This window comes from Capsicum annuum, chromosome 4 (assembly GCF_002878395.1).
Source record: "Capsicum annuum cultivar UCD-10X-F1 chromosome 4, UCD10Xv1.1, whole genome shotgun sequence".
Classification (NCBI taxonomy): domain Eukaryota; kingdom Viridiplantae; phylum Streptophyta; class Magnoliopsida; order Solanales; family Solanaceae; genus Capsicum; species Capsicum annuum.
The window spans coordinates 224317202-224342958 of record NC_061114.1 but is presented as its reverse complement, the minus strand read 5'-3'; the positions used below and the strand labels follow the sequence as shown (position 1 = coordinate 224342958).

Below are 25757 nucleotides of genomic sequence, written 5' to 3'. Positions count from 1 at the left end.
TTCTATAGAATTATTTGTAAGATTTTATTCGATATGATGTCATGATACTTTTAATTTTTTAAAAATATATAAATTTTCAAAAGTCTAATAAAATTATTAATTAACAATAAAATACGCTGCAATTATAATCCGCAACAAAATAATCCAAAATGTATTTTGTTCAAATTAATTCAAACATGACAAAATTTCCTAAAAAAATCATTTCCCCAAATATTTTCAAAACTAAATTTAGATAACTGAACGCAGGATAAACCAAAATAGAATACCCGCCAAGTGAGGAGTGGCATTTTCGAAGTTATTGTAACAAATAAGGGCGAACTTCCACACACCAACTAGCCGTCAGCTATTAGACCCAAAACCCTTCACAAAATTTTCGACTAATTCTCACTTTCCTGGCATCTCAAAATTCCTCTTTTTCTCCGGCGATCATTCGCCGGCCTCCGCCGTCGTCGACAGCCAAATCCTTCCCGTTTCCGATAAATTAGTTGGCGAAACCCTAAGCTTTACCCGATTTCCCCAAATCACCGTTCAATTTTGATCCCAATTCCGTTGACCTAACTTTCCAATTCACCGATTTGTCCTCCGATTCACTGATTTTGTCAATTCCGATGGCATTTCTTCGCTCCTTGTAAGGTTTTTACATCTCTCTACGTTAATTTCCGAACACACTATTCTCTACATCTTGCTTAGTTTATTACAATTTGTTGTTATGGCGATCCGGTTCACTGTTACCTATTCCGGCTACCTAGCCCAAAACATAGCTTCATCGGCTCCTACGAAAGTAGTTGGTTGCCGGTTTTTTCATGAATGTAGTAGTGTTCGGTCTCGAATTTTCCATCCACCATGGGCCAAACCCGACCCGAATCACTCTGATATTCGCCGGTCTAAACCGAAACCACGGCCGGTGAGTAGCGCGTACTCTTCCCGGGATTTTTCGTCGTCGAGCTCAATTTGTTCTTCGGTTGCTGCTGAACTTATTGGGGGAAGCTCGAAATCTCCTTTGATTGTTGGATTGATTTCACTAATGAAGCCTTCTTGTGGGACTTCTCCAATGAATGTTTTGGGGATTTCGCCCCTGAAAGCGTCGTCGTTTCTTCCATTTTTACCGGGATCGAGATGGCTTCCTTGTAATGAGCCTAGTGGTACTGTTTCCTCGGCGAGTGCCGAGGTGGATAAAGGTGGGACTGATAAAGGTGGGATTGACACTAAATGTAGTGAAAAGTTTGTTGTTCGATCATCAGAGTCATTGTCGAGTGAATTGAAGGCTTCTAAGACCCGTTGGATGTCAAAGTTACTGAACATATGCTCTGATGATGCAAAGGCTGCTTTTACTGCTTTGAGTGTTAGCATAATGTTTAAGTCATCTTTGGCGGAGCCAAGATCAATTCCATCTGCTTCAATGTCGCCCACTCTCGATAAGGGTGATCGTATAATGGCTGAAAAGGTATAGTTAATTCTTTGTTCTTGCTGAATTTTGTTGATATAGCTTGAAGACGTGTATTTTGGCAAATAGCTTGAGTTTTTTACTGTGTTTTGATTACTTTTCATTGGCAAATAGTTGGTGTGAATATGTGATTAGTGGTTGTCGTGATAATTTGTGCCTGGAGTATCTTGTCTTTCCCTGTGCAATTTTCACAGTTTTACTAGAATTATTTGATCTGATGGTACTTTTCAGTAGACATACGAGACATAGTCAATTGATTGATTGATTGATCGAATATATTGGCTAATCCCTGAGCGTTATTGCCTACTATTTTATTTGGTTTTCCAATGTTTTGCTAAAACGTGGTTTAGTTTCCTTCCACCATAATAATTGTGTTAGATGGTTGATTGAATATATTGGCCAACCCCGAGCCTTATTGCCTTCTAGTGTATTCGGTCTTCCAATGTTTTGCAAAAACACGGTTTAGCTTCCATGAACGATAATAATTGTGTTAGATGGTTGGTGTCTTCCTTCCCATGTTTACACTTCAGAAATGTTGAATGAACGTCCGTACTGTTATGACAAGTTTAATTTTTCATTGAGTTGATTTCTTTTATTAAAAATTTTGTCTTGCATCTAACTTTGTTGAGAGGGTTGTCCTAGTAGTGCTGAGCAACCTATCGTCCTGATTGGAGAAAGAATGCTCATTTTGTTGTTGTATTAGTTCTATCGTTATATTTTGATTCCTTTCATGCAACAGATGTGTCTCCTGCAATCATTAGAGAAACTTTGACATGTTGGGATTCTATTCAAATAAAGGTTTTCCATGTCCTGATTGTTTATGCTCCTCACTGATTATTATGCTTTCTGCTGCATTTCAGGTTTCATATATTTTTCGGAACCCTGAAGTTTCAGATATAGTGATATTTAGAGCACCACCAATCCTTCAGGTACATCAGAGTTGTCTGGATTGCTTGTAGTGTGAGATTTTTACTCTGCACATGCATTCATCAACTGGCAATTTTCTGTATCTTGCAGCATATTTTTGGTTGTAGTGCTGGAGATGTCTTCATTAAAAGAATTGTTGCATTAGCTGGGGATTTGGTTGAAGTAAGTTTTCTTCTCTACCATGTTTTACAAGTAGCTTTTTCAAGTCGGCTGTCTTACTCAAGGATAAAACTTTATGCAGGTGCGTGAGGGTAAACTGTTTGTGAATGATGTTGCTCAAGATGAAGATTTCATTTTAGAGCCCCTTGCCTATGAAATGAAACCAGTGGTAATGCATTTACCTTGTCTATATGCAATGTGTCTATGATGTAATTTCTTCGAAGATCTAATATGCTGCTTGCTTTATTTTATAGCTTGTTCCTGAAGGCTGTGTGTTCGTGATGGGGGACAATCGTAATAACAGTTTTGATTCTCATATGTGGTGAGCGTTGATCGATTTAATTTGTTAAATAGAGCAGCAGCAATTCACTGCTGCAGAAGCTGTTGTAGTAGTGTCCAATCATGCCCCCCCAACACACACCCCACATACACACACACAAAAAAAAGTATATTTTAAAAATTCCCTTGTTTGGCAGTTCGATAATCCCATAGGTATCAGTTGGCATTGTGAGCTAGGAAACTAGAACAATTAGAATCAATTGGAAGGATTGGGTGTATCATGTTTTCCATGTTAACCCTTCATAGTGTTGTATACTTAAAATAGCTAAAAAGAACCCTTTATAGCATTTGATGTTTTATTTGTCTATCTCTACGCAAAATTTGGTTCTCATCTATGCCGTTGCTTTTTTCAGGGGTCCACTTCCCATTGAATATATTCTTGGTAGGTCAGTATTCAGATATTGGCCCCCATCCAGGGTGTCAGACACCCTTCATGGCTCAGTAATGGAGAAGAGGGTAGTTGCATTTTCTTGACCCGTTCTGGAGGGGAGGTGTTAAACTGACTTCTTTCATCTCTTATATTCTTTTACTGATCATTTTCTGCCTTTTGGCTCATGGGATCAGCTGTATATCGATCCACAATTGAACAGCTTTGAGGATGGATTATCTTAATCCCCGTGTTATTATTTTTCTCAAGGGCCCTATATTGGGTTTTTTTGCAATTATATGTAGTGGGAAGTCTCAGAGATGAGCTTGATCATTGGAATTAGCGACACCGTTGACATGATCTGAATAACTGGAACAGTTTCCTTTTCTCTTAAACTGTGGGAGCGGAGAACCAGACTAGGGGACGCATTCGTGTCCGTGTCAACCCAGCAAAGTTTCAGCTGTTAATCGTGACACTATTCTGAGGCTGAACATGTTTAATATTTGCTTGTATGCCTGCTGAATGTAGTGAATTTTGAAGTATTTCCTCCATGTAACAATTTCCTCCTCTGTGTTTAATGTTTATGAACCTACAAGTGCACAACTTTAAGATTGTGGAATATATTGGTTTGAATTGGGAGGGCAATTAGCCTCAAGATTGACCATCCTTTTGAGATCGAGTTTTCTTGGCTTCTTAGCGCTACCCTTGTTTCTTTTTGCTATTTCCAGTATCTATGAATGAACTATGATGTAGTACTATTTCTTAAATCTTACATCTTTTCGTGTATGTTGAGAAATTTAAGTATTACCATCGGTGTACCAACTTTCGACCGTGTCCATGTGACTGCTGAAAAGAACAGTATGATGCTTAATTGCTTATGTAGTCTATGGTGAGAATATATCTGCAGTTCCTGCAGAATACTGTATGGGGTTGTTAAAAAAATTTGTTTGAAAAAGCTGATTAGGCTAATATGTTATGAAAAATGAGATGGTAAATTAAGATTTTTTGAATGTAAATCAAGATAGGATGGTCAGAGTTGATGAGTTATGTGATCTGTTTAATATCGACATGTGATAAGTTTAAATGAAGAAAGATAGTCAGTGTTGAATCCACATTTGGTCGAATCTCAACTTATCCGGGGTCCTTATTATTATTGTAATTGAGTGAAAGGAATATCCTATACAATGATTAAGCCAGTAATATCGTGTCGTAAGAAACAAATGGATCGGAAAAAAGAAGAAATTTGTTTTAATCTGTTTTTATTGAATTGAACGTGGTCATTCATTTTGACTACTTTAGCATATTTTCTCAGTAATTTTTAACTCATCCGGTTGAATAATTCTCCATTTATTGTCTGGAGAATCAAAAGACTTTGATAAAGATTCTGGGCTGATTTTGTTCAAAATCATATAAATACAATGAATGCTAAAATGGTTGGGTAGTGATACAAAACTTAAAATGACAACATTCAATACAATAGGTCTATAACAATAATAATATATTTAGTGTAATCTCATAAGTTGATCTAAGAAGGACCGTGTTTACTTAATTATATTTCTACATTATGAAGATAAAACGATTTTTTTTATAGATTCTCGGCTCAAGAAAATAAGTATGTAAAGTAAATACATTCCAAAGAAATCATGTTGAAAATACACACGGTTGTGAAAAGGTGGAAACAGTTCCAACCATAAATAACACAAAATCGAAGCAAAGAAAACAATAAATAATACTGCAATAAATAGTGAAAAAATATTAATAACAATACTGTAATGAAAATTATACAACGCTTGATCACCAACATGGTTTGTGGTACAGTGGATGGGGCAACTTCACCCTTAACTAGAGGTCCAGGTTCAACCTCGGGTATGGAGAAAACTCTGTAGGGAGCGCTGCCACCTTAATAGGTCCTGCAACGCACGATCTGAATTAATCGAGGCTTCAATGCGAACACCAAATACCGGACACCGAATGAAAAACCAAAAAAAAAATAACGCTCGATCTACAAATATTCTTTTCTAATTATCGACCTCCATATTTTTTCTTAATAAGAACGAATTAGATATGTGATCTAATGAAAAATAGGATACAAACAACGTGGGGTTATTTATTTGATTGATTCTATGAGTTTCAAATTTTAAAAGGTGATTTTTCTAGCTTTTTATGTAGAGATTGTTTTTTTAACCATAAAATTTATATCCAATGTAATTTTATAGAAACACAACGCCTAGTGCCATAGACTTTTTTTTACCCTAATTTGAAATTTATTTTTATATATTCCTTCGTCTGACATTCTTTACATTTTATTCTCTCCGGAAAAACGTATCACCTTATAGCTATAGAAAGAAAAATTAACTTCAATATTTTTATTCTTTATAAAATAGTTTATAATCACACATATATTTAAAAATTATTTTAAAATTAATTTAATCATATAAGGAAATCGAACTCATTTACTTGATAATAAAAGGCACAATTCATAATGTACAATCCCATAAAGCAGTATCCCTCTTTATCCTTCTGCAGATCTAACTGCTCATTTCTGCAAAAATCATAATTGATAATCCCATTACCATTCGCCATTGAAGAGCAACGATGATCCATATCCCTTCTTCTTCTCTTCTAGTCGTGTTGGTATCTTTCTTTGTATCCCCATTTACAATTTCAATTGCCACTTCGTCCACCTTACCGTTTAACGTTTCTCACTTGCTTTATCCAAGAATCACCTACGACGAATATCCTCAATTGTCGCCTAATCCTCCTTCATTTCTCGAGGTTTTGTGCAATTACTCAGCTGGGTTTTGATTAATTTTTCTTAATTGCTGTTTTTTTGTTAATGGGTTTTGCCTAATTACCGTTATTTGTTCTGATTGTCTTATTTTTTTGCTTAATTACTGTCATTTGTTATTGGGTTTTGGCTAATTACTGTTGTTCTGCTTAATTTGCTGTTTTTGGATAATGGGTTTTGCTTAATTTCTGTTATTTATTCTGATTATTTAATGGGTTTTGCTTAATTACTGATATTTGAGCTCATTCTCTATTGGGTTTTGCTTAATTTGCTGTTATTTTTCTGCTCATTCTCTATTGGGTTCTGCTTAATTTGCTGCTATTTTTCTGATTCTCTAATGGTTTTAGCTTAATTACTGTTATATGTTCTGATTCTCTAATGAGTTTTTCTTAATTACTGTTATCTGTTCTGATTCTCTAATGTGTTTTGCTTAGTTTTACTGTTATTAGTTCTGATTCTGTAATGTGTTTTGCCAAATTACTGTTTTTTGTTCTGATTATCTAATGGTTCTATTTGTATATGTAATTCAGGACGTGTTAAAGGAGATTGCTGAGCGAGAGAAATGGGATTTGCAGGACCTGAGAGTTTCCAAATTGGATGTCAAGAAATCCAAGTTTGGTACTTTAAGGAAGTATGAGTTTCGGGTTCGAATTGGGAAGACGAAATTCATATTCATGATGGCAGATGAAATATCCCAGTGGAAAACCTTTCATTTTCATGACAAGAATGAGTCCGACTTCGAGTCTTTGGTTAAGGAGATTGGTTCTAAGGCTACTCTTGAAGTAATAAAAATCCAAGGGCCGTTCGAATTGTACGCTACTGGAGATGATCACCTCTCCTTGACCTTACCCGTACGTCTATCTTTCTTTTTTTTTGTCCCAAATCCTTTGTTTGTAGCAGTACATTTTGCTAGTTACACCAGATGTATTTTGTGTAGATGGCCTTTGCTTTCTATATAATGTTGTTTTCCGAGTTGCAATTAAGTTTTGTATTTGGATATAATTGGCTGCATAGGCAGATGCACCTGGAAGGAGGTGGTGATGCACCCTCTTCAGCTTGAGTTTTGTGCATATAGTTGAAAATTTTGAAATACACACGCACAATAAGGTAGCATGTGTTGTCACAAAGAGTATTGGGTAGCAGATTTATCTTTTGGTTGAACTTCTTAAAAATGTATACATACACCAAGGCTTCACCCGTCGTCACAAAGGAGTAGTGGGCAGCACCCAGTTCAGCTGTAGTTCTGTATGTATAGTATAAACATCCGCTGTTACAAAGGAGTAGGTGGCACTTAACACTCGCTGACTTGAAATCGTAGATCCACCTCAGATTGGTTGCAAAAATTTAGATTGTGTTGTAATTGAACTGTGGAACTATATTAAAGAAGATGTAGTATTTGGTTCTCGATCCTTATGCTGTCGTGTCTAGTGAAGTAGACCTGCTGGATCCAGGAAATCTTCTCCCATGACATTAGTCCACCAGGCTTTATTATCTGCATTTTAAAAGTCAAGTCCACCATGTAGTTTTCAAGATTCTTTGTGTGTCAAGGTATTACTGGCCAAAACTTTGGAAGTCCTTAGGCTCAGCATATTTATGAAGTGCTAACTCACTTGATGTTTCAGTTGACTTATCAGATCCCTAGAAAGGAAGCTGCAATTATATCGGCAAAAGTTGTTATAGGCTGATCTAGTTTGGTCCAAAATAGAGCTGCTGCATATGCACAGAATTTCTGTTGATGCAGCTTTTCTAGAACTTCGATTCTTTTGCAAATTTGTGATTGCATCGTGTATATTTATTCAATTTATTTACGGTGTGGTAGGGAGAAAATGTCAAATTAGCGTATGTTCTCCATGATTGATCTTCTAGCTATTTTATTCATGTGTATGAATATTCTGTGCCCCGGACATGGTCGACATAGCATGTTTGGATGTAGATGTTTGACATATTCGTTTGATCATTTAAATTATTCTCTTGAAGGTCACAGGTTCAAGCCTTGAAAACAACCTCTTGTAGAAATGCAAGGCATGGCTGCGAACTATAGACCCTTGTTGTCGGGCCCTTCCCCGGAGCCTGCGTATAGCGGGAGCTTTAGTGCACTGGGCTTCCCCTTTATATTATTCTCTTGAAATGGATATAGATTTGTGCTTTGATCTCTTCTTGCTAGTTTGCGACTAGTTGATTCAAAATGATTAGTCATGAGTTGATGCCTTATGTGATCTATTCGAGCACTGAAAGTAAGATCTTATGAATCATTATGTGTTTTCATGGTGGGCTGACAACATTTTGTTATTTGCCTTTTTAACAGATGAACTCTTCCTTTACTGGGTTGAAAAAGATCCTTGTTGGTGAGGGCATCACTGTGGAAGTTAAAGGTGCTGATGAAATTTCAATTTTCAACATCTCTGATTTTCTTAAATTAGTAAATGGAAGCATTTTGACCAAGCCAGGAAGCGGTCAATTTGGATATATGTCGCAATTGTCCTGCATACCATTACTTCCCATACATGTAAGGGGACCTGCTTCAGTACTCGCCTATATAACCAGAAACCCTGACATAAGAATTGGAACTGCATTTGTATCCAGAAGATTTATCAAATTGCTTTCTGAAAAGTGTTATACACAGCATATGTACAGAAGTTGGAGCTCATACAATGATTTTCTGAGCCAGAAGATAACTATGCTGGAAAAAGTTCTCAGGGTGTTCCTAGGTGGAAAAACCAGTCAAATTGCAAAAGTGAAAGTTAAAGACCTGACTCTTTTCCGCTTCCAGTTGGAGCTGGAAAGAGGTATTCAAAACAACGACACATATTGGACTAGTTTGGGGGAATGGAGAACAAGGCCATCTGTTGAACGTTCATGGTTTGAAGTCACAGCAAGTTTTGAGGCAGAGGTCTTGAAGCCACATTTTATTAAGAAGGTCAGACCTTTTATAGAAGTAGATACATCATCATGGAGTAGTTTGATGTCAAACTTGTCCTTTACCAAAATTTCTTCTTTTCTTGTCCCACCAGAGCCCTTAACATTGGATGTTAGATGGTAGGGAAGCTTATAACCGGTCTTGGCACTTGTGTAATATAGATTCTTATTTTCCTTACTGCGAAAACTGAAATTGGTTGCCTGATATGGACATCATATCCTTTGTATATTGAAAGTCGTTAGGAAGGAGCTATAAAATAACAGTGGTTGGAAAAGAACCACTTGTCCTGTTTTATAAGTGTGAAGAAGTAACAATTATTCGAGATAGAAGAAGTCCTTGTTTTATGAAAGTTTATCACTAGCTGCACCAAATGAAAGCTTGGTTTAAAAGGTTCATGTGAATTTCACTAATTACATGAACTGGCTATGGAATCGCTAAAATGGTGGATCTCCTCTTTACCAGTGACCCATGTTCTCATCAGATGATGCTTGCTCTGCTAGCCCTTCTATGCTCTCTAACCTATCTTTTGAAAGGAAATTCTTAAGGGGGAGAAATTGTCACTTAGGAGTTAGGATGGAGGCGACGTGTCTTTGAGAGTCTGCAAGGCTTGTAGGCTAGATAACGGGATCTTGCATCGTGATTTCTTCTCCTAGATAGGGTTTGGGTAGATTATAAATTAGATACTAAGATATTTCCACCTCCGAATATTTGATCAACTAAAACCATCAATGTAGGATTACTTTTTGTGATAAGTTTACAACTACAATAGTATTATATCACATAATTTGGGTCAAACAGCAAGAGGATGCATTTTTCCTATACAATACACATTTCAAATTTTCCCTTGGCCTTCTTACCCTAGATAGGTTCTTCTTGGTTCTGTACTGGCTTCTTGTACTTGAACCAAGAAGCGCATAGTAATTAGAGACCAAAGTTCTGTACTGACTCCTGTTAGCAACCAATAGTAGTCGAGCTTGGCTCTGTTCAAGTTGTTATTAGCTAACCAACAACCACTCACCTTGTTAATTACATTCACCCCTACTGAGCTTGTGAAGTACAAAAATGCCAGTGAAGACCAAATAATGGCCATACTCAGTGATTTCAGGCCTGATGTGCTCTCTGCATTGAAGAAATCCAGCAACCCCACCATTGTTAATATTTGAGCCATTGTAAATATTACAAATTGGCATCCAAGCCAGAACACACTCACAGGTAATGAAACTGGCTGAGTCAACCATGTTATGCTCAATGGCAACTGATTTCCTGTGACTTTCTCCAACTGCAGCCACTGCCATTGAAACTGCTGAAAGTACTAGGCCAACACCTATACGCTGCAGTTGCCGAATCCCAGAAGGGATCCCTGTGAATTTTCTTTCTATTGGAACAAAAATACGATCATAGACTGGGATCGGGATGAGTTGGAATAATTGAGGAATTACAGGTATTGAAGGCCCTGGGGTTTGAAAGTCGCCCAATTTTTCTGTTCATTGTTATGCTTTGCTGTATAGTGAAGGTCTGGAGTTGAGCCATACAAGTGTTCATGAAGATGGTGCTCAGTATAATAGGGAACATTCTGACTATAATCTTTGTTTCTTCAACTTGTGGGATTGTACAGAGGCTCCAAGGTCCATGAGTACTTGACGTGGATGCTTCTTGGTTGGGCCTCGGGATGGCTGCCCTGTGCAAAAATCTGTACATATTGTGGAAATTTGGTTTAAGTGAAGCAATATATCAACAAGAAACTGAAACTAAGCAGGTGTTATTAAGTACTTGAATTGATCAGTCCTTTGAAGAATATCAGTTCCATTTTCAGGTTCTCCACTTCTGATCTGGTGTAAATCTTCTTTGTTCTGTGGTAGTGGGAGATTTCTGTTTCTAAAAGCTGCAACGAAAACCTGCAAAATGCGTGTCAGAGGGTTGCCTTTAGGAACATTGTATCTGTAGAACTGTTTTCCCATGGTCAAGAGCATGATCGCCAAACCAACTGTTGCAAAGCAGACACCAAATGACCAATTCCATCCTTGATTGTCACTTATCCAAACTAAAAACGTAACGGCAAGCATGGCTCCTACGGTGAAGCAGAACATTAGCTAATTGAATCAACCTGATAGATTAGCAGCCTCTTTTGGATCCTTTTCATCAAATTGATCAGCACCCAAAGATGGTAAAGCTGCTTTGACTCCAGATAAACACCTCCGTACAAGACTGCCAATTGACCTCTATCTGCAGATTCACATCATTGTTTTGGCTTAAAGGTACATCCTTGCTGGGAAACGGTCTCAGTTAGCTGCGATGTGCTTGAACTGCCAGAAGTGCATATCCCTAAGAATGAGAGAATGATCACTGTCAATTCTTGATCCTGCATAGACATTTGAAACTTGCACAGCATTGGTGTAAAAGTAAAGTACCAAAACTTGAATGATTCCAAACAGAACACAAGTCTTGAATCTGGATAAGCATCTGGGAGAAAGACTCCAAATAACGAGCAAGAATACTGTTCCCATGAAGTTTCTCACAGTATTGGCAGATTTTGTTAAGCTTTAGTTCATATACCCATTGAAGTAAGTCACCAGGTTCTCACCATTTGAAGCAGAAGCCATGGCATCAATCCCCACCATAGCTGCATGATCAGATATCAGAATATTAAAACTCCAAAGTCAAGATCAGTGGTGGAGCCAGGAATTCTTACGGATGTGATTCAAACCTACTACTCAAAGCAAAATTCAGCGACAATAACCCCTATCCGCCATCACATATATGCATTACATTATTTGTCAAAGAAGGGGCATCGATTGAATTACATTATTTTGCTAAAGTTTCATTAATTTAGCAATTAACCTAACTAATAATGGTAAAAATTGAATAAAATTACACGAAAATAGATAATCTGTTTGTTATTCCACATTTTAAAACAAAATTCCTTCCATATTTCGTTTCCAGCTATAAACGATTCCTACGATCTTTTTATCTTTCTTGATTTTGTTTGAAGTGATTGCAATGAATATTTCAGTGTTGCTATGTCATTTCGGCATTTGGATTAATGATATAACGTACAAGGGCTCAATAATTGAATTCAAAAAAAAATAAAAATTAAAAAACATAAAATAATGCGAGATACATATAACATAGCCCTCATACACTATATGTATCGTTAAGCTTACTAATATGTATTTTAGTATGCTGATTTCACTTGAACTTAAAACAAGAGATACATATAAAGCTTAAACAACTAACAATAGATACAAGATATTGAAAATAGTATCATGTATATGTAAATATGTATCTAAGCCTGAAATTACCTAGATCTGAAATAACAAGAGATACATAAATCCACAATAACACAGAACCAGATATACAAAAAGCTTAAAATGTATATGATGTTTTACAGAATATGTATCTTTGGTATAAGTATTTGAATCAAATAAAAAAAATAGTGTGAGATACATACAAAACAACCTCGTACACAATATATATCTTTAAACCTACTAACATGTATCTTTGATATGCCTATTTCACTAAAACTTAAAAAACAAGAGATACATATAACAACAAAAACAAAGAATAAGAGATACAAGAAATTGCTCTGACGGTCTCCATAGATCTTGAATTTTTGTTTTGAGGTGATACTTTCATCCCCACCTCTCCACCCTGTTCGAACCTCAGTCAAAAGGGTAAACTACGTCATTGTTCCAGAATCGTATATATGGATTGAGAGATCCCATTGAACGAAGTTACTAGTACTTGCTTAGATTTAACAATGGCGATACTGTAAGAAGAAGTTTTCTAGTTTACACAGATGGGCAATGCATTGTAATTAGAAAACTTCGACACCAGAAGACTCCAAAAGGTTCTTCCAGGATTTAAAGATGGTCCCGAATCTCTATTCATAATGTTAATTCAAAACAATGTAGACCAAAAAAACGATAATAAAAAATTTGTTCAACAAAAACGCCAAAAAATCACTTTGTAAACATAATGCCAAATTATTTCTTTTTGAAAAAAAAAATCGTCAAATAAGATTAGAAGAAACTGAATATGATTTTAGGGGGAAATTTACCTTAATTCAAAAAGTTTGAATTGGAGAAAAAATAGGATTGAAACCATCTGTGAAATAATGACGTATAATTAGGAAGAAACCGATCTTATTTTGGTTAAGTAACGACGTATAATGAGGAGGTGTTAAACATGTATCTCAATTTTTAGTAAAAGTAGTAAATATTGAGATATATGTAATATTTTAAAATTGGAGGATTTTTTAATAGTTTTGAAACTTTAAGCTGTTATTTTAGATAATTTTTCCTTTATTCTACTGGGGCTAATAGTCTTCTAAATAAGTAAAAAACTGTGTTTTTTAATTATCTAATCGTCATCGACTAATTACCCCATAATTAGATACGAACCCACAAATATTATCGGAACATGAAAGGGGAAGAGAACTAATTTAAAAAAACACAAAGACCAGTAAAAAGCTCATAGATATAGCAAGACAATCTACCATTTTTACATAGATATAGTAAAAAGCTCATATAATCATCATAATATTCGTCTATTGGGGAGGGTAAAATGTACGCAGTCCATACCACTACCTCCGAAGAAGTAGAGACACTATTTCCGGTAGACCCCCGGCTCAAGACACAGAGACAGAAAATAAGGTCGTAATAAAACACGAGACAAGATGAAATGATAGAACTAAGACACCTACAAAGTAGTACGCTACACTAACAAACCGCAAGCACCCACCTCCCCCAATCCACCTAACTAGAGGGTCCATCCTATGTGCAAAGTCCTACAACTACTAGCAAGGCTACCCCAAAGCACACCTAACTATTGGCCACGACTCACCCACACGCACTAACCTTCTAACCTAATTCGTGTTCTTCATACTTTCCTATTTAGGGTTATGTCCTCAGTAAGCTGTAACTGCTCCAAGTTATGTCTAATCAACTCCCTCCAGTATTTTTTCGGCCTATCTCTACCCGGCTAAAACCATCCAAAGCTAACCTCTCGCAACTCCGAACCGGGGCATCCGTGCCCCTCCTCTTCACATACCCAAACTATCTCAACCTCATTTCCCGCATCTTGTCCTCCACCGAAGGCTACTCCCACCTTCACCTGAATAATCTCATTCCTAACCCTTTCTCCCCTAGTAAGTGCACACATCTAACGCAACATTCTCATTTCCACCATCTTTAACTTTTGGATGTGAGAGTTCTTGACTGGTCAACACTCCTCTGCATACAACATGGACGGATCGCCACTCTATAGAATTTGCCTTTAAGCTTGGGAGACACCTTCTTATCACACAAAACTCCCAAGGCAAGCCTCAATTTCATTCACCCCGCCTCAATACGGTGTGTGACATCCTTATCAATCTCTCCATTTTCCTAAATCATAGATCCAAGATACTTAAAACTATCCCTTCAACAAACAATCTGTGAATCCAACTTCACTACAAGAAGAAAAGCTAAAAAATTACGAAAGATTACTGGAATATCACAATGCTTTATCCAATCCAAATAGTCATATTTGGGAATTTTGGGATGAATTAGTAGAATTTAAGGTGATTCTTTCTTATGAACAAGTTACGTGTCCGGTCCAAGGAATTTCTTTCATGACCACATCTGTTTCTGCTAAATGCAAGGCATACCATAGAGCTGAACCATAGGATAAGCTCAAAGACATTGTTGATAATCATATTGTCATAGATGGTAGCTGGGGATTTCAACTGTATCTATAATCCGAATGAGAAGAAAGGGAGGGGCAGGGGGAATCCACATAGAATGGCTAAGACTGCTTAGTAGGCAAGGATTGGAACCGATGGCTACCAGGTCGAATTCCTTGCATAAGCCACGTAGAATCCACGCTCGAAAAACATTGCTCTGATATCAATTATTATCAGAAAGACAAAAGAAAGAACACAAAATTTGTTTTTTTGAATGGTATTTCCTTAATTCAACTTTTAAACTATGACCTTTCTACTTTTAACATAAGTATAATTAAAAATATAAGTACCTAAATCAATGTGCCCACGCTGTAGATGAGAGGGTTCAAAGGAACCTGAGGCAAGAACATCACCTGCATCAATGTAAACAACCCTAATTACCATGATGATTGTAGGAATTTTAATCAAGAAATTTGATAAGAAACATTAATACGGCCTAGAATTTTAATGGAATTGTAGGCTATTAGGAAGAAGCCTAATGAGTAAATAACAGGAATTACTCTTGAACAACTCACTTCTAATACCCTAATTGGGAATTCTGTAGCAAGAGAAGAAGAAGGAGATTGTATTTCATTGTGTAATTTTTGAATGAATATTACAATGGCTAATCAGTTCCTTTTATTAAATCCAGTTAGGGGGAGGGAAAATTAGTTACAACTAACTTTTGGGACAAGCGTATCATGTGCTAAGTCACGTGCCCCGCCACTACACTAAAATAAACTAACTGTTTTAACTAACCGCTAGCTATTACAAATGAATTTTGAAATACAATTGGTCTAAATAAACTAATGAGTTGAAATCATATCAAATATCCCCCCTTGACATGATCCTTGTCCTCAACGATCAAAGAACAAACTGAGGAAAATTTTGAGTGAAGGATTGAAAATCCTCCAAAGTACTATCTTCAGTATTGAATTCAACCACTTGATGAGCAGTCGTGGGACAACTGTGCCATGCTTGTAGATTATTCTTCGGTCAAGAACCTTCTCATGGTAGAGTAATAGAGCCAACACTAGACTAGAATAAACCACTGAGAGTGTGACAGCAACAGGTTGCGACCTAATCTTTCTATTAAGCTGGGTGATATAAAAAGTGGGATGGATCTTGGTGGTAGTAGAAAGTGCCAAGGTGTAAGCAGCAACACCAACCTTAGCCATGATTTGGAAAGGCCCAAAAAATTTAGAGAAAAGTTTATGACTGGTGTGAGACTTCAGAGACAACTGTTTCTAGGGTTACAACTTAACATAGACCAATCTCCAATATCATATATTCTATGAGTTCTACCTCTGTTAGCATGAGCTTGCATTCTGTTTTGAGCCCGGAGAAAATGGAACTTGAGAGTTCTTAAGGTAGCTTCCCTAGCCCGAAGACTTCCATTAACAAAATCCAGTTGAGAATCAAAGTGCATGTACAGTAACAAAGGTAGTGGTTTCTGTCCATAAAAAACCTCGTAAGGTGACAAGTTAATGAAGGTGTGGTGAGTGATGTTGTACCACCATTATTCTAGTGGTAACCAATGGGGCCTTTCTCTTGGGTTCTTATGTGTCATATATCTAAGATAACATTCCAAGTATCTATTAACAACCTTTATTTGACCATCAGTTTGAGGATGGTGTGCAGTGGATGATGAATGTTAAAAGAGAAACCTTCTGTAACCTGAACATTTTCTTCTAAAACTTACTAGTGAAAATAGCACCCATGTCAGAGACAATAGACTAAGGCATGTTGTGCAACCTGAAAACTTCATTGAGGAACACTTGAGCTACATCAGCTGTAGTGTAAGGGTGTTTAAGAGCCAAGAAGTGAGCAACCTTACTTAATCTGTCAAGCACCACAAATATAACCTCTTTACCAGCAATCTTAGGTAAGCCTTCCATGAAATCCATGGAAATGTCTTGTCAAACCTTGTTAGGAATTAGATGAGGTAATAAACCAGGGTAAGCAACATTCTCATTTTTGCATTTCCAACAAAAATCACAAGCCTTTACATAAGGATAGACATGTTGCTTCATTTTTTTCCCAAAGAAATCCTGTCTTAGCCTCTTTAAAGTAGCTGCTATGCCTGAATGTCCCCCCATTGGGCTGTCCTGGTAGAAGGCAATCAACCTTTCCCTTAAGTCAGTGTTATTTCCAACCATCATTTCCCCCTTCCTGCTCAAGACATCAATAAGGTACTTGAAGTAAGGTTTATGACCTGTAGTAGATTAGATTTTCTGAATGATCTATTGCAATACTGGATCTTTATCCCAAGAGTCCTTCACCTTTTGTAACAGCTCAGCCTAAACCCTAAAGATACTCATAAGCTGAACAACATCTTTTCTGAAAAGGGCATCAACTACTACATTGTCTTTGCCCTTCTTATACTGTATAGAGTAGTCATAGCAAATAAGCTTGATCAACCATTTTTGTTAGCTAGGTGCGGTGATCCTCTACTCCAAGAATACTTAAGCCTGTGATGATCGGTCTTAATTACAAATGCTCTACCCAAGAGGTAGGACCTCCACTTCTGCACAACAGTGACTACTACTAGTAGTTCTCTTTCATACACAAACAGTACCTTATTTTAATCAGACAAACTTTGACTAAAGAACGCAATAGGTTTATTCTCTTAGACCAATACAACTCCAATTCCTTCTCCAGAAGCATCTTTCTCCACCATAAATTCCTTGGAGAAGTCTAGTAGGGCTAAAATAGGTACAGAAGTGATAGATTTCTTCAATTCTTCAAAAGTAGCAAAAACTGCATCATTCCACTTGAAATAACACTTCTTTAAGAGAATGTTCAAAGGTCTTGCAAATGGTACCATAGACCTTAATGAATCTTCTGTAGTACCTTGCTAATCCCAGGAATTCTCTCAACCCCTTAAGATTAGTAGGTTGAGGCCAATTCAACATAAATTCCAACTTGTGCGCTGCATCATTCCACTTGAAATTATCCTTCTTTAAGAGACTGTTCAAAGGTCTTGCAATGGTACCATAGTCCTTCATGAATCTTCTGTACCCTGCTAATCCTAAGAATCCTCTCAATCCCTTAAGATTATTAGGTAGAGGCCAATTCAACACAAATTCCACTGTGTGCATGTCCATAGATACTCCTTCAATAGAAATGACATGTCCCAAATAATCAATTTGCAGCACTCCAAATGCACACCTGCTCTTCTTAACAAACAACAATGTGACTTAAAAACCCAAAATGTAACTTATAGATGCTGTAAATGTTTTGTGCAAATCTTACTATTTATATAAGGATGTCAAAGGGCATGACTAAAAATTCATAATGTCCATGATGAGTCCTAAAAGCAATTTTACGGATGTAACCTTCAACCATTCTAATTTGATGATAACCTTACCTGAGATCCATCTTAGAAAAGAATTTTAGTCCATGTAACTCATCCAGTAGTTCCTCAATGATAAGTATTGGAAACTTGTCCTTGATGGGATAATTATTTAGTTCCTTGTAATCTACACACTTTATCCAAGATCCATCCTTATTCACCATCACAACAGGTGATGAATAAGGACTAGTACTATGTCAAATAATTTCAGCTTCTAACATTTCATCCACCAGCTTTTCTATCTCATTTTTATGAACTTTAGGATATATGTAGGGTCTAATATTGATAGGGGAGGTTCCTTCCTTCAAAATAATCTAATGATCATGTGATCTTAAAGGTAGCAAGTTAGTTGGAGGCTCAGATAAGTCATTATATTGCTGCAAGATGATCTGCAACTCTTGATTCTTCTCAATGGTCAGCTGGTCTCTTTCCATGTTAAACATCTCTCCCCTGCACACATACATATCTTCCTGATACATACCTACAGAGATCATGCACAAATTAGCTGGTTTAGCCAATAATTTCTCTATTTTCACTAGTTGCACCAGTTTAGTAGCTGGAGGTTTGATGCCTCTCAATGAAACCTTGTGTCCCATGATAGTGAATTCCATTCTTAATTTCCTGAAGTGCCACATAATATCTCCCAATGTAGCTAGCGATTGAATACCTAATACCATATTACACCCTTCAATAGGCAACACCAACACATCTGATTCAAAAGAAACACCCAACATTTTCCATACCAAGGCTTTACATAAGTAGTGACCTTAAATTTTTTTCCATCAGCAACAAATGCACAGAAAGGTGAGATTGAAGTTAGGACACATCCAGGCCTTTGTGCAGTATCTAAGTCCAAAAAATTATGGGTACTTCCACTATAAATCAATACATGAATTGCCTTACCCTTGAGAGATATAATGACTCTTATGGTTCTAAATTATGCAAACCATTCATGGCATGGACAAACACATGAGACAGTATTGATCCTTCAAATTTGGTGTCTAATCTGTGCCCCAATATTGCTAAGCGCTCAGATGGATCCCATTAATTTTCTTCCAATTCAATCACCCCTTCCCGTTCATGAACTTCCATTGAAAACAATTGTCTATTCTTTTTACACACATGACCAAAAGAGTACTTCTCATCGCAATTGAAGCACAAGCCCTTGCTTCTAATCTCATCCATCACAACAGAAGGATCCTATCATTTTATATAGGTGTTTTGGTACTATAGTAGTGTAATGGGAAGGTTTAGGTGTTATCTTGTGAGGCTTGAAATTGCTAGATGAGTTCTGTGCAAAAGAAGGGGTAGCATTTTAGAATTTCAACATGTTTTATGGGTTAGGCAATATTCCATGAAAAACTTGCTTCCAAACAATAAGGGTTTGTTCCTGGATCTTTGGTAAACTAATAGCCTTGGCTAGGGTTCTTGGACCCAATATCTTGACAAGGAGTCCAATTTCAAGCTTCAAGCCTCTCACAAAGCAGCCAACTACATAATGTTCAGGTAAATCTACCCTAGTTAGCAATTCATCAAACAAATCAACATATTCTTGCACAATACCTATTTGTTTGAGATATTTAAAATCACCCATGGGGTCATCAAATAATTCTTCCCCAAATCTGGTATAAAGACAACCTACATACTCTCTCATGTAAGCCAATCCCTAGTTAACCGATGTTTCATGTAGGATTGATGCCACTGTAATGCCTTACCTTCCATGCTGCACGAAGACATTTTCACCTTGAATTCCCCTACAATTTCCTCAACACCAAAGAATTGGTCACACCTCTATAACCAATCCTTCAACCCTTGCCTATCTAATTTTGGAAACTCCAATTGATACCTTCTATTATGTATCTAATAAGCCCCATGTCATTCGCGTCTGGGTTGCCCTTCTCCTGTTGCTCCATTGCCCTCAACGGTAGCAGTTGGGGCTTTCATTGGTACCTAGGAACAACTATTTGATTTCTTTCATGGCTTGAGCCATTTTTTCATATACAATCATACACATTTATGCCATCGAATTCACCACTACTCCATCCATGGAGGTTTTAAGAGAATCTACCTCTTTTCATTTGTTATGCATCCTTGTGTTATGGTCGCTCATTGTAGAGGTCAGAGGATCAAAGACCCTGATACCAATGATACAACCCATAATTCTAATAAAATTGTAAGAGAAGGAGCCTAAAGAGTAAATAACAGGAATTATTCTTGAACAACTCAATTCTAATACCCTAATTAGGAATTCTGTAACAAGAGAAGGAAGAAGGAGATTGTATTTCATTGCGTAATTTCTAAATGAATATTACAATGGCTAATAAGTTCCTTATATCAAATCCAGCTAGGGGGAGGGAAAGTTAGTTACAACTAACTCTGGGGACAAGTGTATCACATGCAAAGTCACGTGCCCGTCACTACACTAAATCAAACTAACTGTTTTAACTAACTATCAGCTATTACAAATGACTTCTAAAATACAATTGGTCTAAACGAACTAATGAACTGGAATCATATCAAACAACTTAAAATAACTTAAAATCACCTGAGGAGCTTCTATAGGATAATTCTTGGGGAATCAACTTGAAGTTGATAAATTTCATCTGCATACAGCGTTCCAGGCGCACCATGCACTTCAATTAACAGGGGTGGCTCAAGGGTGAAGCTAGTAAAGCCTTTGCTTTAGGCCCCTAAAATCTCAAGGTCTCAAAAAGTTTTAATTGCTAGTCTCATGATTTTCTTTTCTTTTTGACGATATTGAATATAGTAAAAAAAACTATCGTCATTCACTAGAAATAGTTTGAAACTTTGAATTAAACTACTCAAATCTTTATAATAATGAATATTATGTTTACAATAACATCCGAGGTATATATTGAAAATGCATGGTTAACGTCTGATTAACTTGAATTAATTCTTACTACTATAAATAATAATATTACTATGTGAAATATAATACTACATTAAAAACGACAATTATGAAAAAACACAAAAAAATGACATTAAACTTTTTATTGAGACGTCCTTTGAACAGTCATAAAGAGCGTTTTCTTCATTTGATTCTCAAAATTAAAATCAAATCTCAAAAATTGTGAATCAAGAAGAACACAAAAACCTTTGAACAGTAGCATTTTCTTCATTTGATTCTTCCCTGCTTCTTCTTCGGATTCTATGGAACTTAATTCCGGGTCCGGGTCCTGCTCCGTTCCGATTCTAAACTCAAAAGACCAAAAACAGAATTATATCAAACACGAAAAAAAAATTATATCAAACACAAAATGATTATCTTTCAACACTAACATGAAATGTACTTCCCGTTCATAGATTCTTGCTAGCACCTCCTAGAATACTTCTCTCCAACACCTCCCAGAATACTTCTCTCCGTTGAGCAAACTCGTAATCAACATTCACTCTAAAAGATGTGAGCAAACTCGTAATCAACATTCACTCTGAAAGATGTGTCGACAATGCCGATATACTCATTTAGAAAGATGTACCTACAATGCCAATACACTCATTTAGAAACATGTGCCGACAATGTCAATACACTGATTTAGTTGAGCCACAGAATCAATTGGATGATGGGATTCGGGCTCAAAGACGAGAACAAAGCAATCAAACTATGATTTTCTTCGGATTCGGGTAGTTGTTCTGGCCATTCATAGTGAATGCCAATGGGTTCAGGTTCAACCATTCAAATAACAAAGCAATCAAACTATGATTTTCTTTGGATGGGTAGTTGTTCTGGCCATTCATAGTGAATGTCAATGGGTTCAGGTTCAACCATTCAAATTCTTTTTGCGTAGCGTTTATGGACAGTGTCATATTCTTGGAGTTTTTGGGTGTGGTTGATTTTCGGGTAGATTGTTTGTGGTATTATTTGTTCATAATCTTGTTTCTGCTACTATTTGTTGTCTGTTTGTTCTTTTACTGACTTTTATTTCTCTCTGTCTTTAACTTGGCCATGAATATTTTTGCTTCATCTTAATTCATGAATATATCCACCTCAACTATTGGTTTAGTTTAAGTGAAAGCAAAATAAATCAACAGAGATAAAAAATAGAGAACGCGAACTTATGCAACTTTCAAGTTCAGGCGTTATATAATGATGAGTACACTTTTTTCTGCTAAATTGTTGTTTGGCTATGTTTTTTTCTTTGATAACCGTGGTGTCCGGGACAGCATGCACACACCTCTACTTAATCCATGGGATATCTGATACCAGAAAACTTTGTCAACCAACGCTAGAGTTGAACATATGTTGTTTGGCTATATTATTTTCTTTTTGGTACCAGATAACTCTGTCAACCAATGCTAGAACAGATGAGAAGAAATCACAGTGTTTGTCTATGCTGGAAATTGAACCACTAGGCCACACCCTTGGCTATATGTAGTTATTTTTCAACGCATAGCTTTTGGGTTCTAAATAAATATTCACTCCGGCCACTAGTTTCTTCTGAAACCCAACCTCAGACTCTCCCTTCTTACTTCCATCAGCATTGTCGGGGATTGTTGGAGCTGCATTACTAGCAGCTGACATTGTCGCCTTAATCTCTTTCGTAATGATGGGCCGGGGATCTATCTCTTCATCTTCAAAAGCACTCTTTCCAGGCATATTAAGATTGGCAGCATCCCAACTTCTTGCATCCCATTCCTCATCTTCTTCAATTCCGTCTTCTTCAGCATCAGCATCAGCTACTTCTGACTTGGAATAAATCTCAAAGACATTCTCCTGCTGATTTTCTGGCACTTGTGACTCATCCTTGGCTTTGCCATTTGTCTGACCTTGTGGCTTTGTCTTCTTTGCTTGGTAAATGGGCCGTTTGGTTGCCTCTTTTCTGCTCACCTCAACGCGGCCACCAGTGAGAAATTGCTTTCTCATTGCTTCTAATCTTCGAGCTTCTTCCTTTTGCTTTCCTGTAAGCAATTTCTCTTCCTGTTTCTTTCTCAACATCTTTTCTTTCTCCCTCTCCTTTTTCAATCTCTTCTTCTCCTCTTCAAGCCTTTCGACTTCTTCCAGTCTAAGACGTTCTTCCTCTTCTTTCCTTAACCTTTCCTCTTCATCCTTCTTCCTCCTTTCTTCAACTTCCTTCCTTCTTTTAAGTCTCTCTTGCATCTCCTTAACCTGCCTTGACTGCTCCTTTCCATCTCCGAGTTTTCCATTCGTCCCATCGTTCTTATTTGTTTCTTCCTCCATCCCCAAGACGGCTGCAGCTGCTTTTCTCTCTTTTTCCTTCTCCTTCTTCTTTTTATTCTTATTCTTCTTACTATTATTCTCCTCAGCAGACTCAACTGTTGACTCGGGCAACTTTTCTTCAGACATAAGGGCAGGAGCAGACTTTACTACTGTTGGCCATTCACCAAGCTCTGCCAGGATTTTGTCAATCTCATCGTCCTCATCTTGTCGAACTGCACGCCCAACCTTCTTTTCCTTTGTTTTCTTCTTTGAAACCTCTGTTGCGTGCTTTTTTTGTTCATCAGCCTCATCCACTTTACCACTGCATTTCGAGATTCCGGCGTTTACTACTTCTTCTTCTTCTTCAGAAAGAGGCCTGTTTCCCCCTTTTCGTTTACTACTACGGTTTCGGAACGTCAACGTACCCCCGAGTCCTTTCGGGGCTTTGTGTGAAAAGGAAGAGAGGAAGGGTTAAGCAGAATAACGGAAGTAGAACAAAAAGAATCGTGCGACAATATGCATGCTATAAACAGTCTTACCCCTGTGTATCATTTTATACATGTTACGTGACGAGTCCCTTAACCGTGACCTATTCGGATTTGGGAATACCACTTACCATTCAATACATGGTAAGAAAATATTCTTTTGAAAAAAAAAAAAAACTATTTAGTTATTTCCCTTGTATATAGATCTTTAAATTAATTAATACTCTTCTACAACTACCTTTTTTGGGTATTTTTACCTGCTGTACATAGAAAAGATTTTGTAAATATACTTGTCGAGTTTAGCTACTATTTGTCATTTTTTTGTTAATCAGTAGCTCAATTGTTCCAAAATTTGATTTTTACGGTTTTTTTGGGCTAGTGAAGAGAGATTGTATAATATTTTTCTGGGTATGAGGCTTTTTTTTTGGTTTTGAAGCTAATAATAATAGTTTTGTTGATGAATTGTGAACTTTGTTGCTAATAATAACGGTTTTGCTCCTTTTGTGCAGTTGATTGTATTTGCTGGAAGGGGTGCGATTGTTGTAACAATTTATATTGGTTCTAACAGAAAAAGAAAATATCATATTTTAGCAATGTAGATGATGAGATGCCTGGCTTTTATAATATCGACTCTGGATTTGGCATTCTTATTAAAATACGAAAAATGTGATATTCATACTTAGTTTTTATTGTTTATGGTGGTGTATCATTTACTTAAACTTTTTTTTTTTTTTTTTGACTATTTTATTTATGTCGTCTGCGGTCATTTGTGCCTTATAATTGGTTTTGTTATGGAAATGCTATCATTAATATTTGATCAGAATATATCATCCTTTAATATATGAATTAATCAGGAAGAGCTCGTCATGCTCTTATAATTGGCTCAACATTTGTTCATAATTTTTTTTTTTTAAAGTGGTATTGGTTAAATAATTTTAAATTTTTGATAGGTAATTATCAAATGTAATACTTATCGAGGATTTTAAATCCTACTAAACTTACCTCCAAATCAACTGCTACAAAATAACACATAATCAATGCTTTGGTTCAAAATTACTTGACATAATAACTTTACCAAACTATCCTATTTAATTGTTACGAGTTGAAATTGACCATTTGAGCTTTCAAAAAGTCTTAGTAAATAAGTAAGGGTAAAACAAGACATTTTTTTGGCCTTTTCTTGATATGTCAAAAATGACAATTAAAAAATAAAATTATGTGACAAATAATTTTAAACGGTGGAAGTATGTCATAATAGATCCAGAGAAAATAGTTAATATAAAAACTATAACTTCATGTGTCTGTATTTCTCGAAAACCAATTTTTCTTTTTGAATTTGTATAACTCTTCAAAAATATTTTTTGTTGTTCAATAATCAAATTTAATTAACTTTTTAAGTTTGAAGTTTGATTATACTCTCTCTGTTTCATTTTTCTTAGCTTCTATAAAAAAATAGTTGTTTTACTCTCTCTGTCTTAAAATAGTTGACATGTTTGTATTTTGCATAATTTTTAAGAAAAAAATTAATCAGACGTATAATTTGACTAATATATCCCTTGTTAATTCTTTAATTTTCATCCATCTATGTGTCTCTAAAGCCTAGAATAATTAATGATACGGGTAGAGTTGGAAATGTGGTTAATTATCTCTTAATCTTTCAAGTATATCAATTATTTTGAGATGTTTTTAACAAATATGTCAAGTAATTTGAAATCAAGAAAGTAATTTACTTGTCCAATTTATTAAATTAAGAGAATTTGATTATATTTTTCTTATATGCTTATCATTAAATAACGACATAAATTAATACTATTCAAATTTGGAGTTCCAAATGATCATTAATAAAGTCAATTTAACAAAATATAGTCCAGTAAAATAAAACCTTGGAGAAAAATGTCTCAACCTGAGAAAGTAAACATACTCACTCAATACCGTATTAGTTGGTGTCTTAAGAAATTATAAATAAAAAATAATTTTATTAATTCACCTCTTAAAAAGCTTTCTTGAAAACATTACAAAGAAGTGGGAACACTTTCACAAAAAAAAAATAAAATTAATTGAAGGGGTTATTTAAGAAAACTTTTATTAATGCCTTGTAA

At 36.2% G+C, this 25757-nt stretch overlaps 3 protein-coding genes and 1 pseudogene across 3 annotated transcripts; 2 read left to right on the top strand and 2 right to left on the bottom strand.

Annotated features, from left to right (window-relative positions):
* Positions 1–282: 282 nt before the first annotated feature.
* Positions 283–3915, top strand: LOC107867105 (thylakoidal processing peptidase 1, chloroplastic). Its single transcript, XM_016713219.2, has 6 exons — positions 283–1444; positions 2305–2373; positions 2462–2533; positions 2613–2699; positions 2785–2852; positions 3223–3915. Exons 1-6 carry the CDS (start codon positions 710–712, stop codon positions 3341–3343), a joined length of 1152 nt encoding a protein of 383 aa, XP_016568705.2. The 5' UTR covers positions 283–709; the 3' UTR covers positions 3344–3915.
* A 1621-nt stretch (positions 3916–5536) lies between these two features.
* On the top strand, positions 5537–9290 carry LOC107867107. Its single transcript, XM_016713221.2, has 3 exons — positions 5537–6011; positions 6555–6875; positions 8330–9290. The coding sequence occupies exons 1-3, from the start codon at positions 5832–5834 to the stop codon at positions 9062–9064; spliced, it is 1236 nt and encodes a 411-aa protein (XP_016568707.2). The 5' UTR covers positions 5537–5831; the 3' UTR covers positions 9065–9290.
* Positions 9291–9757: 467 nt separating this feature from the next.
* On the bottom strand, positions 9758–16549 carry LOC107867106 (annotated as a pseudogene).
* A 1762-nt stretch (positions 16550–18311) lies between these two features.
* Positions 18312–23725, bottom strand: LOC124898092 (eukaryotic translation initiation factor 5B-like). Its single transcript, XM_047411718.1, has 6 exons — positions 23713–23725; positions 23266–23616; positions 22461–23184; positions 21429–21494; positions 21113–21210; positions 18312–18478 (listed from the first exon to the last, which is right to left on the bottom strand). The coding sequence occupies exons 1-6, from the start codon at positions 23723–23725 to the stop codon at positions 18312–18314; spliced, it is 1419 nt and encodes a 472-aa protein (XP_047267674.1).
* Between the last annotated feature and the right edge of the window lie 2032 nt (positions 23726–25757).

What these genes read in the sequence shown, in the direction of transcription:
- LOC107867107 (XM_016713221.2), top strand. Translation starts at nt 5,832, where the DNA reads ATGATCCATATCCCTTCTTCTTCTCTTCTAGTCGTGTTGGTATCTTTC. An exon ending in ATCCTCCTTCATTTCTCGAG is followed by an intron (nt 6,012 to 6,554) that starts GTTTTGTGCAAT and finishes TATGTAATTCAG; the next exon opens with GACGTGTTAAAGGAGATTGC. An exon ending in ACCTCTCCTTGACCTTACCC is followed by an intron (nt 6,876 to 8,329) that starts GTACGTCTATCT and finishes CCTTTTTAACAG; the next exon opens with ATGAACTCTTCCTTTACTGG.
- LOC107867105 (XM_016713219.2), top strand. Translation starts at nt 710, where the DNA reads ATGGCGATCCGGTTCACTGTTACCTATTCCGGCTACCTAGCCCAAAAC. An exon ending in ATCGTATAATGGCTGAAAAG is followed by an intron (nt 1,445 to 2,304) that starts GTATAGTTAATT and finishes GCTGCATTTCAG; the next exon opens with GTTTCATATATTTTTCGGAA. An exon ending in GAGCACCACCAATCCTTCAG is followed by an intron (nt 2,374 to 2,461) that starts GTACATCAGAGT and finishes TGTATCTTGCAG; the next exon opens with CATATTTTTGGTTGTAGTGC.
- LOC124898092 (XM_047411718.1), bottom strand. An exon ending in GTCTGCTGAGGAGAATAATA is followed by an intron (nt 23,185 to 23,265) that starts GTAAGAAGAATA and finishes GGATGGAGGAAG; the next exon opens with AAACAAATAAGAACGATGGG. An exon ending in AAGGGAGAGTCTGAGGTTGG is followed by an intron (nt 21,495 to 22,460) that starts GTTTCAGAAGAA and finishes TTGGCATTGTAG; the next exon opens with GTACATCTTTCTAAATGAGT.